We start from the raw sequence: 21,399 nt of genomic DNA on the forward strand, positions 1-21,399 counted from the left end.
ATGTAAATGTAATATTGCAGTTTTGTTTTTGTTTTTGCAAAAATGTCTAAAAAACATTATTTATTTATTTTTCTATTAAAATATTGTTATTTATTATTGCATTGATGGGTTTTGAGTTTGCAAGAAAAGCATTTCACTGTACTTGTGCATGAAGCAAACTTGACAATGAAGCATTAGGTACATCTCTACTCCACACTGATGGTCAATAGGTCAACTTTCAGCAACCAGATAAGTAGATTATAACCTAAATGGCAGCTGACCCTACTCTTTTGGCTACATCTAGAAGTTTCATCCACATACTTTATGGCCAAATTTACATTACACATTAAACATGTGTTTCTCCCTTTGATTTTCCTCCTCTCATCCCCTCCTTTCCCCTCCATCCCTCCCAGCTTTGCCTCCCTATGCCCTTCAAACCAACTCTGTGTCGGAGAAAGGCTTTAAATTTCATCTCCCTTTACTTCCAGCTCAGCCCTTTCCTATGGCGATCAATAGGAACAGGATCCATTGCTCCAGGCTCTGTAATCCGATGATGGCTGGTGCCAGGTTCTGACACTAATAGAGGTCACTCTGTCTCAGTGTCTCGGACCCCTAGCAGAGCCACGAGCAGGTAGACAAAGCCAGATCCGTTAAATAACAACACACATCCCATCCTCTAACCAGGAATTAAGACATGCCATCCTTTTCATCAGCTAACTGTGGCCTTGGACCACTACTGTATCAGCAACCCTGAAGGTATTCTTCTTAATAGAAGATAACAAATACCAGAAGACTTGAAAGGAATTATTTTTCACTTTCATGGCATTACTCTTTATGGATAATGACATTGTCCTCTGACAGATGGCGCCATGCTAAAGTGACACGTTTCCAGGAGCCAGCTGCCTTGCAAACTGTGGAAAAATCTAGATTTTGTTCATCGGCGTGACACTAGTTCCTAACTTCTGAAAATCACTGCGCTTTCCCATTAATCGCTATGGAACACCAGCAGACCTAAAGGCCTGAATACATTTGTTATCGAAACATTATTTCTAAACATTTCTTTATTATTCTTATTTTTTCAGAAGGATCATTATGGCCTGACAGAGCACTGTATAATTCATTAACACTCTTGTCATCTTCTTGTCATTTAGTTCTTTCAGAGCAATTTGTTTGTGTAAAAATGTAAATTCCTATTATCTGGTTACCTGACAGTCAGTTTATATTGGCCTTTTATTGTTTGTGCAGAGGGTTCTGTTTGCAATCTAATCCAGACCCACATAATGGTTAGTATTTGATAACTGTAGGCAGATAATAACCCAAATCTAGACTTGAGTTTCAGTAATGTAAATTAACCATGACGAGAGACAGTGCAAAATTGTCTCGCCACAAATTAGCTCATGTTAACACAATTTGGCTCTGTAATTTCACTGTGCACATCATGTTGGCATTGATTACTACTTCCGGCGCCGAAAAGAGATGGCTGCCTCGCTTCGTGTTCCTTGGAAAATATGCAGTATTTTGTTTTTTTACGTGTTATTTCTTACATCGGTACCCCGGGTAATCTTAGGTTTCATTACATACAGTCGGGAGGAACTACTGAATATACGATTAACGTCAACTCATCATCGTTCCTACCAGGAATATGACTTTCCCGAAACGGATCCAGTGTTTTGCCTTCCACACAATACAATGGATCTGATCCCAGCCGGCGACCCTGTGCGACGCCGAAAAAGGGGAAAACGTGGCGGTCTCGTGGTCAGGCTTCGGAGACGGGCACATCGCGCTCACTCCTAGCATACTACTCGCCAATGTCAGTCTCTTGACAATAAGGTTGATGAAATCCGAGCACGGGTAGCATTCCAGAGAGACATCAGGGATTGCAACGTGCTCTGCTTCACGGAAACATGGCTAACTCAAGGGACGCTAACGGAGTCGGTGCAGCAAGCTGGTTTCTTCATGCATGAAACAAACATCTTTCCGGTAAGAAGAGGGGCGGGGGGGTAGCCTTATGATTAACGAGAAGTGGTGTGATCATCATAACAACACACAAGAACTCAAGTCGTTCTGTTCACCTGATCTAGAACTCCTCACAATCAAATGTCGACCGCATTATCTACCAAGGGAATTCTCGTCAATATAATCACAGCCGTATACATTCCCCCCAAGCAGACACATCGATGGCCTGAACGAACTTTATCTGACTCTTTGTAAACTGGAAACCACACACCCTGAGGCTGCATTCATCGTAGCTGGGGATTTTAACAAGGCTAATCTAAAAAAAAACTCCCTAAATTCTATCAGCATAATCGATTGTGCTACCAGGGCTGGAAAAACACTAAACCATTGTTATACTAATTTCCGCGACGCTTATAAGGCCCTCCCCCGCCCCCTTTCGGAAAAGCTGACCACGACTCCATTTTGTTGATTCCAGCCTACAAACAAAATCAAACAACAAGCTCCCGCGCTCAGGTCTGTTCAACGCTGGTCGACCCAATCTGAATCCACGCTTCAAGACTGCTTCGATCACGCGGATTGGAATATGTTCCGCATCGCGTCCAACAACAATATTGACGAATATGCTGATTCGGTGAGCGAGTTCATTAGGAAGTGCATTGACGATGTCGTACCCACAGCAACGATAAAACATTCCCAAACCAGAAACCGTGGATTGACGGCAGCATTCGCGTGAAACTGAAAGCGCGAACCATGCTTTTAACCAGGGCAAGGTGACCGGAAGCATGACCGAATACAAACAGTGTAGCTATTCTCTCCGCAAGGCAATCAAACAGGCTAAGTCTCAGTACAGAGACAAAATCGAGTCGAAATTCAACAGCTCAGACACAAGAGGTATGTGGCAGGGTCTACAGTCAATCACGGATTACAAAAAGAAACCAGCCCCGTCGAGGACCAGGATGTCTTGCTCCCAGACAGGCTAAACAACTTTTTTGCCCGCTTTGAGGACAATACAGTGCCACTGACACCGGCCCCTACCAAAAACTGGGGGGCTCTCCTTCACTGCAGCCGAGGTGAGTAAAACATTTAAACGTGTTAACCTGCGCAAGGCTGCAGGCCCAGACGGCATTCCCAGCCGCGTCCTCAGAGCATGCGCAGACCAGCTGGCTGGTGTGTTTACGGACATATTCAATCAATCCTTATCCCAGTCTGCTGTTCCCACATGCTTCAAGAGGGCCACCATTGTTCCTGTTCCCAAGAAAGCTAAGGTAACTGAGCTAAACGACTACCGCCCGTAGCACTCACTTCCGTCATCATGAAGTGCTTTGAGAGACTAGTCAAGGACCATATCACCTCCACCCTACCGGACACCCTAGACCCACTCCAATTTGCTTACCGACCCAATAGGTCCACAGACGACGCAATCGCAACCACACTGCACACTGCCCTAACCCATCTGGACAAGAGGAATACCCATGTGAGAATGCTGTTCATCGATTACAGCTCAGCATTTAACACCATAGTACCCTCCAAACTCGTCATCAAGCTCGAGACCCTGGGTCTCGACCCCGCCCTGTGCAACTGGGTCCTGGACTTCCTGACGGGCCGCCCCCAGGTGGTGAGGGTAGGTAACAACATCTCCACCGCTGATCCTCAACACTGGGGCCCACAAGGGTGCGCGTCTGAGCCCTCTCCTGTACTCCCTGTTCACCACGACTGCGTGGCCATGCACGCCTCCAACTCAATCATCAAGTTTGCGGATGAACTACAGTGGTAGGCTTGATCACCAAAACGACGAGACGGCTACAGGGAGGAGGTGAGGGCCCTCGGAGTGTGGTGTCAGGAAAATAACCTCATACTCAACGTCAACAAAACAAAGGAGATGATTGTGGACTTCAGGAAACAGCAGAGGGAGCACCCCCTATCCACATCGACGGGTCAGTAGTGGAGAAGGTGGAAAGTTTTAAGTTCCTCGGTGTACACATCACGGACAAACTGAAATTGGTCCACCCACACAGACAGCGTTGTGAAGAAGGCGCAGCAGCGCTTCTTCAACCTCAGGAGGCTGAAGAAATTCGGCTTGTCACAAAAGCATCACAAACTTCTACAGATGCACAATCGAGAGCATCCCTGTCGGGCTGTATCACCGCCTGGTACGGCAACTGCTCCGCCCACAACCGTAAGGCTCTCCAGAGGTGTTAGTGAGGTCTGCAGAACGCACCACCGGGGGCAAACTACCTGCCCTCCAGGACACCTACACCACCCGATGTTCACAGGAAGGCCATAAAGATCATCAAGGACAACACCACCCAAGCCACTGCCTGTTCCCCCCGCTTTCATCCAGAAGGCGAGGTCAGTACAGGTGCATCAACAGCAGGGACCGAGAGACTGAAAAACAGCTTCTATCTCAAGGCCATCCAGCATCAGACTGTTAAACAGCCACCACTAACATTTAGCGGCCGCTGCGCAACATACTGACTCAACTCCACGCACTTTAAAAATGGGAATTGATGGAAATTATGTAAAAATGTACCACTAGCCACTTTAAGCAATGCACTTAATACAATGTTTACATACCCTACATTACCCATCTCATATGTGTATATATACTGTACTTCTATATCATCTACTGCATCTTGCCATCTTTATGCAATACATGTACCACTAGCCACTTTAACTATGCCACTTTATGTTTTACATATCTTACAGTACTCATCTCATACGTATATACCGTACTCTATACCATCTACTGCATCTGCCATGCCGTTCTGTACCACCACTCATTCATATATCTTTATGTACATATTCTTTATCCCTTTACACTTGTGTGTGTGTGTAAGGTAGTAGTGTGGAATTGTTAGGTTAGATTACTGTTGGTTATTACTGCATTGTCGGAACTAGAAGCACAAGCATTTCGCTACACTCGCATTAACATCTGCTAACCATGTGTATGTGACTAATAAAATTTGATTTGATTTGATTTGATTTTGAGTCGTTCCATGTCATTTCAGCAAGACATAACACCCACCATCTCAGATTGTTCTAAAATCGTTTAGGTAGTTAGAAACAGGTATGATAGGCATTACTGAAACATTATTTTGTTGAAATGTAATTTGATCTCTTAGAAATTAAGCTAATTAAGTGCATCTAAATTGGCCATTTTAATTTATAGCATTCAGATTATATTCAATAAATATAGTACCCAAAATCCGATCTGGACCAAACTTCTTCCTACCAATGAACACATGAGAAATCAAATGAAATGGTCAAAACACCCACAGATATTTTTACCTGTTCAGAGATATTAGTCATTGAAGTCACTTGCATTATTTACCGTAAATTAGTGTGAAAATACCAGGTTTTGACCACTAGATGCAGTGGTTCCTACTATACTGCCACACTCTTTCATCCATTCTGCTTATTTCTTGTGTTTATTTTATAGATAATAATAATAAAATTATTATTATTTATTTAACTTGTTTAGCGCTTTTCATTCAATTAAATAATCTCAAAGTGCATAAAAAGCGAAACAAACAAACAACACATGTAAATTGAGATGGTACAGATGGAGATTGAAAGTCTCTATTTGGCTTGGGATGAAAGGCTGGAAGCTGAGGCAGTTTGGATTGGAACGGCAGTGTAGCTTCATGGGAGGGGGCATCGATGGTACAGCCAGAGATAAACAAAGACAGTCTGACAAACAGTACACAACATCTGCTTCTCCAACGGTCAGTTCCTCTATAGGACCCACTCCTCTGTAGGTACTGGTCCTCCATTGCTGAACATGTGGAACCCACCTGGGTGATGCCACGGCTGCTGTAAAGCGCACAAATAAACACCACATTTTGGCAGTGGTCAAGAACAGTCCCTGAGCCTCTTCTGCCATCTCTAGAAACAGCATGCAGTACTTGTTGTAATTCTTCCCGTCAGATTAAACAATAGAGCCGGGGATGCATTATTTGAATCAAAACAGCCAGCTAGCTATAAGCCAAAAACACTGTATATACTTTCCAATCACAATTCTGCAACTCTAAAAGTCAAGATCACGAGATGTAAGTGAACAACCTCCAGAGCAGTCAAACCCCAAAACATCTATGTAAAACATGCTACAAACATCCAATAGATCACAACCTTTTCTTTGCAACTTTGTTTAGAAAACCAATATCTTTTGTTGATGATGAAAATAAYTTGTGTGGCCATCATTACAATTCAAGCAAGTTCTCCATGAAAGCAATTCAGTTAGTCCTTCTCTTAGAAACCTAATCCTTCAACCCCAACTCTCCTTGAATAGTCCAACACATAGAAGCTCTCCGAGAGGGCTATCCCTATGGTGCAATTATCATACTGTATGAAGAATTTTGCTACAAGCCCAAAACTTTAATGGAGAAATGGGCTAGGGGGTAAAATGTTGCGACAACCCTAAAATAAATAATACAACTATAAACCATTGCATGGCAGTTGTATGTTTTTCAATACAATTCTTAGAAAGCAGCTCTATCTGTAGTGTGATTAGTGACATTTACTATTAAACCCAACCCAGCCCAAAACCATTACCGTTGCAAAACAATATACAGTGTGCGTTTGGGACTGTTACCATTGAAGAGCATTATAGGCCATAACATTGAAACCATTAGAACTACGGTAACCTAAGGGTTTGCTTGTTCACCGTGAATGATCTAACACACACAAAGGAAAAACGGAATTGCTTTTATGGAAGACTGGTATGAATTGTCGGCAGAAGCTACTGGTTTTCTATCCAAAGTTGCAAAGGAAATGTTGTGATCTAAATAGCAAACGCAAGAGACCAGGAAAACGTATAAAAGAGTGTGGCAGTATAGCAGGAAAAGCGGCATCTAGTGGTCAAAGTCTAGTACTTTCACACTAATTGATGGTAAATAATGCAAACAACTTCAATGACACATTTCTTTGAACAGGGGAAAATAACCATCACCAGATTCACAGGGAATTCATTACATACAGTTTCAGTCAAAAGTTTGAACACACCTACACATTCAAGGGTTTTTCTTCATTTTTACTATTTTCTACATTGTAGAATAATAGTGAAGACATCAAAGCTATTAAATAACACATATGGAATCAACACCAAAAAAGTGTTAAACCTATCAAAATATATTTTAGATTATTCAAAGTAGCCACCCTTTGCCTTGATGACAGCTTTGCACAGTATTGGCATTCTCTCAACCAGCTTCACCTGGAATGCTTTGCCAACAGTCTTGAAGGATTTCCCACATATGCTGAGCACTTGTTGACTGCTTTTCCTTAACTCTGCGGTCCAACTCATCCCAAACCATCTCAATTAGGTTGAGGTCGGGTGATTTTGGAGGCCAGGTCATCAGGTCATCTGATGCAGCACACAGCCTGGTGGTGTGTTGGGACATTGTCCTGTTGAAAAACAAATGATAGTCCCACTAAGCGCTAACCAGATTGGATGGCGTATCACTGCAGAATGCTGTGGTAGCCATGCTGGTTAAGTGTGCATTGAATTCTAAATAAATCACAGACAGTGTCACCAGCAAATCACCCCCACACCATCACACCTCCTCCTCTATGCGTAACGGTAGGAATCACACATGCGGAGATCATCCGTTCACCTACTCTGCAATCACAAAGACACAGCGGTTCGGAACCAAAGTTATCAAATTTGGACAATCAGACAAAAGGACAGATTTCCACTTTCCTAATGTTCATTGCTCGTGTTTCTTGGCCCAAGCAATTCTCTTCTTATTATTGGTGTCCTTTAGTAGTGGTTTCTATGGAGCAATTTGACCATGAAGGCCTGATTCATTCAGTATCCTCTGAACAGTTGATGTTGAGATGTGTCTGTTACTTGAACTCTGTGAAGCATTTATTTGGGCTGCAATTTCTGAGACTGGTAACTCCAACGAACTTAACCTCTGCAGCAGCGGTAAATCTGGGTCTTCCTTTCCTGTGGCGGTCCTCATGAGAGCCAGTTTCATCATAGTGCTTGATGGTTTTTGCGACTGCACTTGAAGAAACTTTCAAACTTCTTGAAATTTTCCGGATTGACTGACCTTCATGTCTTAAAGTAATGTGAGCGTTTAGTCACGGTAATTAGTCTTCTCCAAGTTCTGATGATGCTGATCGTCATTAGTAGCCTACCAAACTAACTAACTGCCTGGTACTCAGCACTCTGTTAATCAAACACTTCATGAGAGCCCATGAGCTCATATTGCACAATAGGCTATGCAATTGCGTGAGGAAACAGAGTGATGGCCTCTATTAAAAGAAGAGGACCCCATCAGCTTTCTACAGGATAGGCCTATTATATTTATTTCTTAACTTTCCTACTATTAAGCACATTGCTTCTCTTTAAAACAGGACTATAGCCTACCTGGCTTGGATGAAAATGAAACACGAGAAAGCGCCCTCCATTTGTTATTTAAGTGCATACAGTAGATTACATTTATATTTTTCCCCTTCCCCTGTTTCGAGACAGATGTAGGATAATGGTCCATTCTAAATCAAAAGACATTTCACACATACTATTTAGTATATGTAAAGACAAGATTAAATCAAGAATAGTCTGATGGGTGACAATATTAGCCTATCACTTGTGAATAATATATTATCACTAGTGAATGATGCCCAACTTGTGTCCAGTAAGGCAATAAACAGCGCATGCCTTTTTTTGCAACTTTTTCAAATCATAGTCACACACCTCATGTAGSCTAGCCAATAGGCATATATGTTTTGATAAGATTTGTATCACAACTAAAGTGGCCAAATAACTTAACTTAACTTAAAATGAAGCATATTAATTCGCTTTACAACAAGTGTAGAGCCTAACTGGCATACTGTACATACACAGCGCATGAGTTTGATGTTTGGGGAAGATCATTTTCACCATAAAAATACACCTTTATAACAAAAGCATTACATGCATAATCGCATATGTGGTCACTTTTGAGAATGGGGTCTTCCCGCTATGGAACATTCGCACTTATAGCCTACTGCCACGTGCACATTGCTGTGCTTATAATATGAAGAAATAGCCCAATAATTTTTCAAAATTTTAAGTTAAACACTCTGATCTGTTGCGTCAGCCTCATTGCTTAAAAAGGTTTTTGCGATGCAAGTGGTTGTATTTATTTGGGATGTATCGCATCACACAACTGTCCAAGACTATGTTTGTAATATTTATTTCTCGCACAGAATAGAATAGGTCAACTTTTGTACTATGGGATAGTAGATTGACATAGGCTAGTGCTTTTGCTGTTCATTAGGCCTACTCATCATGTTGACTGACAAAAAGTAAATGTAGACAGTTCTTCCAATATCTTCAATATGCGCCTTGGAATTGGATAAGGACGCACGCAGTTGTGTCCCCGATGTGTCTGTCTTCACTTGTAGCCTTTGAGACAGACCCGATCACGTGACGGGCATTGGCTAACAATAATTTACCTATTTGAGAGAGCCATGTGAGTGAGAGGGGCTTTGAAGCACGCAGCCAGGAGAAGGGATTTATAATTATTATATTCAGCCCAAGGGCACAATGGCCACTGGCTGCAAAAGGCATGTTTTTTATTAAGGGGCATTATAGCCACACAAAGGGGATCCCGCCGGGAAATTTGAGGCATTATCAAATTGTGAATGAGAGACTGACGAAGTGTGTACAGCCTAGAGGTCGACCGATTAATTGGCATGGCCAATTGGCATGGCTAATTAATTGGCATGGCCAATTAATTAGGACCGATTTCAAGTTTTCATAACAACCGGTAATCTGCATTTTTGGACGCCGATTATGGCCGATTACATTGCAATCCACGAGGAGACTGCGTGGCAGGCTGACCACCTGTTACGCGAGTGCAGCAAGGAGCCAAGGTAAGTTGCTAGCTAGTATTAAACTTATCTTGTAAAAAACAATCAATCTTAACATAATCACTATTTAACTACAAATGGTTGATGATATTGCTAGTTTAACTAGCTTGTCCCGCGTTGCATTTAATCAATGCAATCGATTGATTAAATGCAATCGATAATTCGATAATTTATCATCGAATCACAGTCTACTTCGCCAAACGTGTGATGATTTAACAAAAGCGCATTCGCGTCAGGGTATATGCAGCAGTTTGGGCCGCCTGGCTCGTTGCGAACTGTGTGAAGACCATTTCTTCCTAACAAAGTCCGTAATTAATTTGACAGAATTTTACATAATTATGACATAACATTGAAGGTTGTTCAATGTAACAGCAATATTTAGACATAGGGTTGCCACCCTTTCGATAAAATACGGAACGGTTCCGTATTGTTTAAGAAATTATAGTTTCTGGATTTGACCATATTAATGACCTAAGGCTTGTATTTCTGTGTGTTATTATATTATAATTAAGTGTATGATTTGGTATTTGATAGAGCAATCTGACTGAGCAGTGGTAGGCAGCAGCAGGCTCATAAGCATTCATTCAAACAGAACTTTCCTGCGTTTGCCAGCAGCTCTTCGCAATGCTTGAAGCACAGCGCTGTTTATGACTTCAAGCCTATCAACTCCCGAGATTAGGCTGGCAGTACTATAGTGCCTATAAGAACATCCAATAGTCAAAGGTATATGAAATACAAATGGTATAGAGAGAAATAGTCCTATAATTCCTATAATAACTACAACCTAAAACTTCTTACCTGGGAATATTGAAGACTCGTGTTACAAGGAACCACCAGCTTTCATATGTTCTCATGTTCTGAGCAAGGAACTTAAACATTCGCTTTTTTAACATGGCACATATTGCACTTTTACTTTCTTCTCCAACACAGTGTTTTTGCATTATTTAAACCAAATTTAACATGTTTCATTATTTATTTGAGAATAAATTGATTTTCTTGATGTATTATGTTAAGTTAAAATAAAAGTGTTCATTCAGTATTGTTGTAATTGTCATTATTACAAATATATACAGTGGGGAGAACAAGTATTTGATACACTGCTGATTTTGCAGGTTTTCCTACTTACAAAGCATGTAGAGGTCTGTAATTTTTATCATAGGTACACTTCAACTGTGAGAGACGGAATCTAAAACAAAAATCCAGAAAATCACATTTTATGATTTTTAAGTAATTAATTTGCATTTTATTGCATGACATAAGTATTTGATACATCAGAAAAGCAGAACTTAATATTTGGTACAGAAACCTTTGTTTGCAATTACAGAGATCATACGTTTCTTGTAGTTCTTGACCAGGTTTGCACACACTGCAGCAGGGATTTTGGCCCACTCCTCCATTACAGACCTTCTCCAGATCATTCAGGTTTCGGGGCTGTCGCTGGGCAATATGGACTTTCAGCTCCCTCCAAAGATTTTATATTGGGTTCAGGTCTGGAGACTGGCTAGGCCACTGTACCTATGATAAAAATTACAGACCTCTATATGCTTTGTAAGTAGGAAAGCCTGCAAAATCGGCAGTGTATCAAATACTTGTTCTCCCCACTGTATATGGAAATCGGCTGATTAGTCGGTATCAGCTTTTTTTGGTCCTCCAATAATCGGTATCGGTATCCGCATTGAAAAATCATAATCAGTCGACCTCTAGTACAGCCTGCACAAAAAAACAAAGCAGAGCTCATGCGTTTCATGCATCTTTTTTCAAATCATGATTAGAGTCGCATCATGCAGCCTTAGAATGTATTAAAAATCTAAACCTACAGCCCAAAGCTTGTATCACAACTAAAGTTACGTAAATAATTCTAAATTAAGCATATAGGAGTACCTGTTTCTTTGTTAACCGCTCAATACAGAAAAGTCGCATGTGCGCACGCCCTCAAATCGTTTGGAGAAAATATCCTTTCTATTTTATTCAGCTGTGGTTAATTGTATTCTTCATACTATAAAATAATATAAAACAATGTCACGGAATTCTAAGCAAATCTTGTCTGTTAAATTATCTAGTGTAGCCCACAGCCATCTGGCATAGCCGGATCAGGGCCTAACATAAGGACAATTAAGAGTATGCTATACTGTGCTTCTGCAATAGACAACATTTTCTTCATATCATGTTTCTTTAGACCTGTCTAAAATAAATAATGGATTTATTGTGACGGTGTAGACTACATTACATGGATGTATTAGACTTATTTATTTAAATGTTCCAAAGATCTGCCTCAAAGGCTTGTAGGCCATGTGTGGAAGCCAGGAGATGCTAAATGTGTTTATGTTAATTAATGGTTAATTACCGTGAGACCGGCAGTTATTTGCTTGACAATCACCGGCTGACAAAATTTCATGACCACCATAGCCCTTGGTGGGGGGTGCATGGGTGGCTTTTTGACAACAATAACAACAAAAAATCCTCATGTCTCACTCATTGGTAGTAAGAAGTCTGGTCCAAATTGGATATTTTTGACCTCTATTTGTTGAATATTAGCTGGATCCTATAAATTAAAATGGCTATTTTGGGTGCAATCAATAAGCTTAATTTCAACAAAATTCAACAAAATGTTTCATGGATTCTAATTGTATCTGTTACTAACTACAGAAGCAATTTCAGGACAATCTGAAATGGTGGGTTTCAAAATCCTCTTTCTTGTGCTTTTTGAAGTGGCACGACCCTATAACAAGCTATTTGTCCTGATTAGCTTTTATTACTGTACTGAGGATATGTGATGCGTGTGTGTGTGTGTGTGTGTGTGTGTGTGTGTGTGTGTGTGTGTGTGTGTGTGTGTGTGTGTGTGTGTGTGTGTGTGTGTGTGTGTGTGTGTGTGTGTGTGTGTGTGTGTGTGTGTGTGTGTGTGTGTGTGTGTGTGTCAATATCACAGGAACAACCTTCAGAGAGTAAAAAGGAAATGACAGTGAAATCCACAGTCAAGCAGACTTTATGAATGAGCTTGTGTTGTTTAGGAAGCCTATAAAATAACAGAAAACTAATGTAGGTGCTATTTGTGCATGACTGTGGTATGTTGAATTTCCCTTGTTAAATTGTCAGGAATATATTCAAATATTTTGATCAATACTTTATCTGAAGTGTATGCTTAGTAACTTCTTAGGCCGGATATCATTGAATCAATCTGATTAGGCCTACAGAAGAGGCCTTCATCCCATTCTAAAATAACAGATCTGTTTCCATTAATTTCCTCTGTGTTTGCTATCAGGATGTAAAATTTCACAGTCAGTTACCAGACCAAGGGAGTCAGTCCTTCAAAGAATGAACCCTGATATTTTAGAACATCAAACACTGAAGCTACAGAGGCGCAAAGCAAGGTGATGAGGAGAGCATATTGTCAAACAAAGAGTTATCCATTGGAGTATTTAAGGGATAGTTCACCCAAATTACTAAATGAAATTGGTTTCCTTACCCTGTAGGCAGCCTATGGACAAGGTATGACAGCAATCCATGCACTGGTTTTATTTCCCTGGTGCTGTTTCCAAATGCTAATGTTTAAGAATTTTTTGCGCAAATCCCATTCAGATCATGGGACCAATATTATAATTTTTCATGTGTTAACTATCACAAAGTATCTCAGATGTATTGTGAAGCTCAACAAAGTCCCTTATTATAGAAAGCTGTTTTAACATATATTCATTTGAAAATATATATAAATAATTGCATTTTATATTAATAATGATATTTTATATCAAAAAAGTATTTATCAATATCAAAAATGTGAATTGTTTATGTAACATTTTCAATTGTCAATATTAATTATTCAAATGTTTTATATCTATAATTTAATTATTGATATCAATAATGTATTTATATCAAACACTTTATTATAATGACCTTTTTATTTTATTTATTTAACCTTTATTTAACTAGGCAAGTCAGTTAAGAAGAAATTGTTATTTACAATGACGGCCTACCCGGGCCAAACCCGGACGACACTGGGCCAATTGTGCGCTGCCCCATGGGACTCCAAATCACGGCCTGATGTGATACAGTCTGGATTCAAACCAGTGACTGGTTCATTGGGGCGGGATTACATTTGCATGCTCCTACATACAGTGCCTTGTGAAAGTCTACACACCCCTTGCAGTCTTCACATTTTGCTACCTTAAAATTAAATCAAAACATTTATTAAATTTGACATTTTTCCTACTGATTAAATCAAAACATGTATTACATTTTATATTATTCCTTAAAATAAAATCAAAACATTTATAGAATTATATATTTTTCCTACTGATATACACAACCTACTCCACATTTTCAAAGTGATAGAAAAATGATAGAACATTTTCAAAATGTATTGAAAATAATAAACTAAGATGTCTTGATTGCATATGTTTCCACACCCCAGGGTTAATAATTGGTGGAAGCACCTTTGGCAGCCATAACAGCTGTGAATAATTTTGAATAACATTATACCAGCTTGGCACAACTCTTAGGGCAACATATATGCATCGTTTTTGTGAAAATTGCTCAAACTCAGTACATTTGGTTGGGAATCACTGATGGACAGCAATATTCAATGATTGTCACTGATTTTCAATCAGATTAAGGTCAGGACTGAGACTACTAGACCATTCAGGAACACCCAACACCTCTTGGAAGGACATTCTGGTGTGTCTGACATTAGAATTTGTGTAAATGTTTCACTGAAAAATTATCATTCTTATATCAATAATTCAAATTATTGATATCGATAATCAATTTTTTGATATCAACACTTCTAATTATTGACATAACATTTAAATTACTAATATAAAAACGATTTCTCCATTGAATCCTATGGGGATCTATTGATATGAAAAATGCAATTATTGATATGAAAAATTGAAATTATTGATATTGAAAATTCCATTATTGATATAAAAAATACAGTTATTGATATAAAAAATGTAATTAATATATATTAATACGGCTTTCCACACACTTATAGATGATTTCAACATGATTAACTAACAATGCTAATATCGGTCCCACGGCTTGAATGGGATTTGTGCCAATGCTAAATGGGATTTGTGCCACAATTGTATTCTGAAACAGTGCCAGGGAAAATAAACCAAACAATATATTTCTGTCATACCTTGTCAATACACTGCTTACAGGGTAAGGTAACTGATGTAATTTTGTAATTTGGGTGAACTATCCCTTTAAATATCCTCAGACGTGCACTTTGGGCGCTCAGCATCCAGCTACTAAAACCAATAATGCATCGTGGTTCCTCCACTCTACCTCCGGTGGGAATGCAAAGATGGATCGGATCAATCATAAACTTCTCTCGGAAGCCTACCTTGGCGCTACGCCATCCGCCCCAAGAATGAACGCTCTCGCGCTACCCCATTCACGGAAGCGCGTCTCCATCTCCACAGTAGGAGGGCTCAGCCCTGTTGTGATTGTGAATGATTGACATCCAATGGGCTGACATCACACTCATGTCTACCTATCTGTTTCAAGTAGGCTAGTCTAAATGCAACCCTTACCATTAGGCTACATTTGTTCAGTTTTTTCTATACCCCATCAATTGCACACGATGAATAAATAGACTTGTTTTGCCGTATATAAACCCTAAATAAATCGACACCAATAACAACCACTTTAAACTCTCTTACCAGTCGGACTTGACATATTTCCGAAAGGCTTGTCTCGACAGGTCTTGGTAGTTTTGAGGCTCCGCCGAGATGCCTTGCGCCCGAGTCCTGGTCCTCGGTCCTATAAGTTGAGCGCTGGGCAATACGGACTGACATTTGTGCAGTTTCCTCTTCAATTCTTGGATCTCGTCCTCCCTGTCCGCCAGACGCCTCTCCAAGTCCCGTATCCTGTCCTCCTTCAACATTAAAATCTTGGCAAAGTCCTCTTCCAGGTCGCTCATGATGAAATCTGCGGAGACTTCACAGTTGTTTCCCCTCGAAAAACACAATTCCGATATTTACGGTCAGAATTCCGTTGTTTACAATGGATAAACGAGGCTCCGCTGTGCGTATGGAGAAGGATCCCTTTGTAATCCACGTGTTTATTTCGGAAGGTGCTGAGAGGAGGAGATTTAAATCGGTGTTTAAAACAGTCGAGCCGGCGGTTGATAAATCCGAGCAGCACTGGTCCACATACAGAGACCCTGGACCTCCAGGGAAGTTAGGAACTATTGATGATCCTTCATTGACAAACCAATTAGAGCAGCCCTTCCTCTTTGGGGACGCAGGCCGTCATGCTGCAGAGAAACTCGGTGTGCGCTCCAGACTGTAACCGCGACTGTGCATCACTGACTGCCCCAATTGTTAAATTCTCACCGTTACAATCATCAACACAAAGCTTCTGGAACGCCCTTTGATCCGAGAGGCTGACGCAGCCCAGTGAAACTCGATCTGGCTAGGGATCTGATTTACAAGGTTGTTAGATTAGAGTGCTAGTTTGGGCATCCCCAAAAACACCCATCCTGTCGTTTTGTCATTAGACCAGCCTAACAGCTTCTATCTCAAGGCCATCAGACTGTTAAACAGCCACCACTAACATTTAGCGGCCGCTGCCAACATACTGACTCAACTCCAGCCACTTTAAAAATGGGAATTGATGGAAATTATGTAAAAATGTACCACTAGCCACTTTAAGCAATGCCACTTAATACAATGTTTACATACCCTACATTACCCATCTCATATGTATATACTGTACTCTATATCATCTACTGCATCTTGCCATCTTTATGCAATACATGTACCACTAGCCACTTTAAACTATGCCACTTTATGTTTACATACCCTACAGTACTCATCTCATACGTATATACCGTACTCTATACCATCTACTGCATCTGCCATGCCGTTCTGTACCACCACTCATTCATATATCTTTATGTACATATTCTTTATCCCTTTACACTTGTGTGTGTGTGTAAGGTAGTAGTGTGGAATTGTTAGGTTAGATTACTGTTGGTTATTACTGCATTGTCGGAACTAGAAGCACAAGCATTTCGCTACACTCGCATTAACATCTGCTAACCATGTGTATGTGACTAATAAAATTTGATTTGATTTGATTTGATTTATATGAAACTCCTTTAGGCAATAACAACCCATGTAATTACTTTAGACATGGAATTTGTGGTTCCATACAAGGACCATTTAATTATTCAATCAAACATTTAGAGTCCCCTCCAACCGAACACAATGTTTAATAGAATAAACTGTAATATGTAAACTAAACTGTGTAAGCAGCACATCATTGTCACAATCCTTGGTGGTCTGTAGCAGAGTAGTACCCCAGCAAACATGATGTGGGCCCAATGTAGGCTACAATATTGGCCCCACTAGGCTTCCCACATTTGGCAAATCCGATGCGCCTTTGCTCATCAGCCTCACATTGGCCCCCAAGGCATTGGCCCAGTGTAACCCAATGTGGGCAGCCCATATCAGGCAGCCCTCACTTTGCCTAAAATAAGCCCATCTTTTCCCAGCAAACATGCCCATATTGCCACGATGTGGGCTCAATGCAGGTTAAAACACTGGACCCATGTAGGCTGCCCACGTTGGGCCGATATGCCTTTGCTCATCAGCTCCTCATTGGCCCCAAGGCAGGTGGCCCCAAGGACAGCCCTCACAACGCCTGAAATTAGTATTGGAAATCGAGACTTTCTGAAGGCTTTGGCGCTTTCACCAAATTGTTCCGAAAAACGGTTAATTACTCGGAGTTTCATTATCTGTTCACAATACAGATTAGTGACATCTGCTGGTCAGCAATAGCAGCGTGTGATTATCATATAGAGATGTTTTTCTGCTCTGTTTTCAGCAAAACTCCATGGCGCAGCGGAAAGTCAATTCCGTTAGTAGCGTTTTTTAACCATGGCATTGTTGAAAACTTGTTTCTTATTGGCTTGAAGGGCATTCTAGGGCGTGCATTATTTCCCTATATAAACTGGGTGGTTCGAGCAGCGTATGACAAAACATTTATTTTTACTGCTCTAATGACGTTGGTAACCAGTTTATAATAACAATAAGGCACCTCGGGGGTTTGTGGTATATGGCCAATATACCACGGCTAAGGGCTGTATCTAGGCACTCCTGCGGAAGAACAACCCTTAGCAGTGGTATATTGGCCATATACCACAACCCCTCGTGCCTTATTGCTTAAATAACACACAGTATATTGGCACATTAGAATCTAATGGCTAAAGTTAATTATTACATGTTTTGTTTGAGCTGCTTTTTAAAGCAAATATTGAATTGAAAACATTATGTGTATTGTTGAATTTGATATTCATAATAGCAAGCTAGGACTGATGGTTTTGTTAGCTAAACTAGCAAGTCCGTTTGTTTGGTTACCACAGCAACTACTGTAGCTATCTAGTTAACTTGCTAGCTAGTTCAGTGGATGTTGAACACATTTCTACCAGCAAATGAACACATTTCTAGTGGCAAATGTGTTCAACTATAGCCATGGTATAAAAGAGATAATCAACTCGGGCCTCTCCTGTCTAATGCATGCTATTTAGATTTGTTTTTATGTGAAACTACATTTTCTGCACTGTTGAACATTTAGTATAGCATAAGCTTCTGTCTTAAGCATCCTAAATACTGCCATAGATTCCGTTTTTGAAAAATAGTAAACTTGAAGGCAAAAAAGTGCAGCATGATTTAAGATTCTAACCTGATATTCCAACTCATTATTTAAAAGATAATCAACGAGGAACTATGCATTCTATTGAAAATAATGAACAACGTGGAAGGTGTGTTCCATGACACACAGAGTTGCATAAATTTACAACCTCTTACCCTGACAACCCTGAATGTGCCATAGTTCCCTACTCTACCTGTTAAGCTACCAGTCAAGTGAACCTTTTTGCACAAAATCCTAATTATACTGAACAAAAATATAAATGCAACAGGCAACAATTTCAAAGATTTTACTGAGTTAAAAATCAAATCAAGCTACAGTTCATATAAAGAAATCAGTCAATTAAAATAAATAAATTTGGCCCTAATCTATGGATTTCACATGACTGGGAATACAGATATGAATATGTTGGTCACTGATATATTTTAAAAAGGTAGGGGCGTGGATCAGAAAACCAGTCAGTATCTCGTGTGACCACCATTTGCCTCATGCAGTGCGACACATCTCCTTCGCATAGAGTTGATCAGGTTGTTGATTGTGGAATGTTATCCCACTCCTCATCAGTGGCGGGAACTGGAACACACTGTCGTACACATCGATCCAGAGCATCCCACACATGCTCAATGGGTCACTGGTGGGTATGCAGACCATGGAAGAACTAGGACATTTTCAGCTTCCAGGAATTGTGTACAGATCCTTGTGACATGGAGCCGTGCATTATACAGATATGATCTTGTTGCCATCTAATGCACACTCAAATGTCATAAATCAACACTGCAGAGCTCTCCCTGTCCTCTGCCTTGCCTTGATTGTATTACTGTTGATGATATCTGGAAATGTGCATGTACACCCTGGCCCATCTAACGTTGCTAGGCCCAATTCTGACTTGTGCTCTGATATCTGTTTCACTGATTTCTGCTCTCATAAAAGCCTGGGTTTTCTGCACGTTAACACTAGAAGCGTATTACCTAAAATGGATAAATTGAAAGTGTGGGTTCGCAGCTCCAATCCAGATGTGTTGGTCATTACTGAGACAGGGTAAATGTAGGAGAATATAACACATTAGATCTGGTAAAAGATAATACAGAGCAAAAACATGCATATATATCTTTTTTTGTACCATCATCTTTGAAATGCAAGAGAAAGACCATAATGTATTATTCCAGCAAAGGCACAATTTAGATTTTGGCCACTAGATGGCAGAAGTGTATGTGCAAAGGTTTAGACTGATCCAATGAACCATTGCATTTCTGTTCAAAATGTTGTATCAAGACTGCCCAAATGTGACTAATTGGTTTATTAATACATTTTCAAGTTTATAATTGTGCACTCTCCTTAAACAATAGCATTCTTTCACTGTAATAGCTACTGTAAATTGGACAGTGCAATTAGATTAACAAGAATTCAAGCTTTCTGCGCATATCAGATATATCTATGCCCTGTTTTTTTTTTGTTACTTACAACCTCATGCTAATCACATTAGCCTACGTTAGCTCAACCGTCCCGCGGGGGGGGGACATCGATCCCGTAGAGGTTAACAAACCCTTTTTTATAAATTTTTGCCTAAAATGACATACCCAATTTTAACTGCCTGTAGCTCAGGACCAGATGCAAGGATATGCATTGTCTTAATACCATTTGAAAGGAAACACTTTGAAGTTTGTGGAAATGTGAAATTAATGATCTCTGTTTTACAGCCTGTGTTCGTAATGGCTGCTCAGTGAAACAACCTGTCCTGATTTGTCATAGGCGCTTGCTAAAAACCTTTAATGAGCAAGTCTTCCTTCATGACCTGGCCTCTGTAAATTGGTTCAGAATCAGCTTGATCCCCTTTGTCGAAGACGCGTGGGCCTTCTTTTTGATATTTTCAGTGATATTGTTAACAAACACGCACCCATAATGAAAATGAGAATTAAAACAGGTTCAGCCCCTGGTTCGACAGTGATCTTGCAGAGTTACTCCACCTCAAGAATTGCATTTGGCGAAAGCCTCGGCACACGCATACTCAGGCTGACTGGCTATCGTTCAGGCAAATGAGAAATAAGTGCACTCAAGCTATCCGAAAGGCCAAAGTTAGTTACTTTAAGGAGTAATTCTCCCTCTGTGGGTGTAACCCCAGGAAGTTCTGGAAAACGGTTAAAGACCTGGAGAATAAACTCTCCTCCTCAAATCTGCCCATGTCCCTTAAAGTTGATGATGTGGTTGTTACTGACAAGAAGCACATGGCTGAGCTCTTTAATCACCACTTCATTAAGTCAGGATTCAAATTTGACTCAGCCTTGCCTCTTTGCCCTTCCAACATTTCCTAATTTCCCACCCCTTCTAATGCGACGAGCCCCGATGCCGCTCCCTCTTTTTCCCCTGCCGCGCTACAAAGTTTCTCGCTGCAGGCGTTCACTGAGTCTGAGGTGCTAAAGGAGCTCCTTAAACTTGACCCCCAAAAACAGCTGAATCAGATGTTTTAGACCCTTTCTTCTTTAAGGTTGCTGCCTCTATAATCACCAAGCCTATCTCTGAACTTTTTAAACCTGTCTCTCCTCTCTGGGGAGGTTCCCATTGCCGGGAAGGCAGCCATGGTTTGTCCTTTATTTAAAGATCAAGAGATCAAGCTGATCCTAACTGTTATAGGCCTATTTCTATTTTACCCTGTTTATAAAAAGTGTTGGAAAAACTTGTCAATAATCAACTGAGGTTTCTTCCTAGGTTTTGGCCTTTCCAGGGAGTTTTTCCTAGCCACCGTGKTTCTGCACCTGCATTGCTTGCTGTTTGGGGTTTTAGGCTGGGTTTCTGTACAGCACTTTGAGATATCAGCTGATGTAAGAAGGGCTATATAAATAAATACATTTGATTTGAACCAGGCTATGAGGGGTGGCCAGTCCTCTTCTGGCGGTGCCGGGTGGAGGTTATAACAGAACATGGCCAAGATGTTCAAATGTTCATAGATGACCAGCA

At 40.5% G+C, this 21,399-nt stretch overlaps 1 protein-coding gene across 1 annotated transcript in view; it reads right to left on the minus strand.

Moving 5' to 3' along the window:
• The window catches only part of LOC111951933 (cGMP-dependent protein kinase 1), a 191,865-nt gene extending 175,734 nt beyond the window's left edge, over positions 1–16,131 (minus strand). The window contains exon 1 of the mRNA XM_023970299.2: positions 15,453–16,131. Within this exon, the coding sequence (XP_023826067.1) occupies positions 15,453–15,712 (260 nt within the window). The 5' untranslated portion in view covers positions 15,713–16,131. The remainder of the gene's footprint in view (positions 1–15,452) is intronic.
• Between the last annotated feature and the right edge of the window lie 5,268 nt (positions 16,132–21,399).

Source organism: Salvelinus sp. IW2-2015, linkage group LG25 (genome assembly GCF_002910315.2).
Source record: "Salvelinus sp. IW2-2015 linkage group LG25, ASM291031v2, whole genome shotgun sequence".
In the NCBI taxonomy this organism is placed as follows: Eukaryota; Metazoa; Chordata; class Actinopteri; order Salmoniformes; family Salmonidae; genus Salvelinus; species Salvelinus sp. IW2-2015.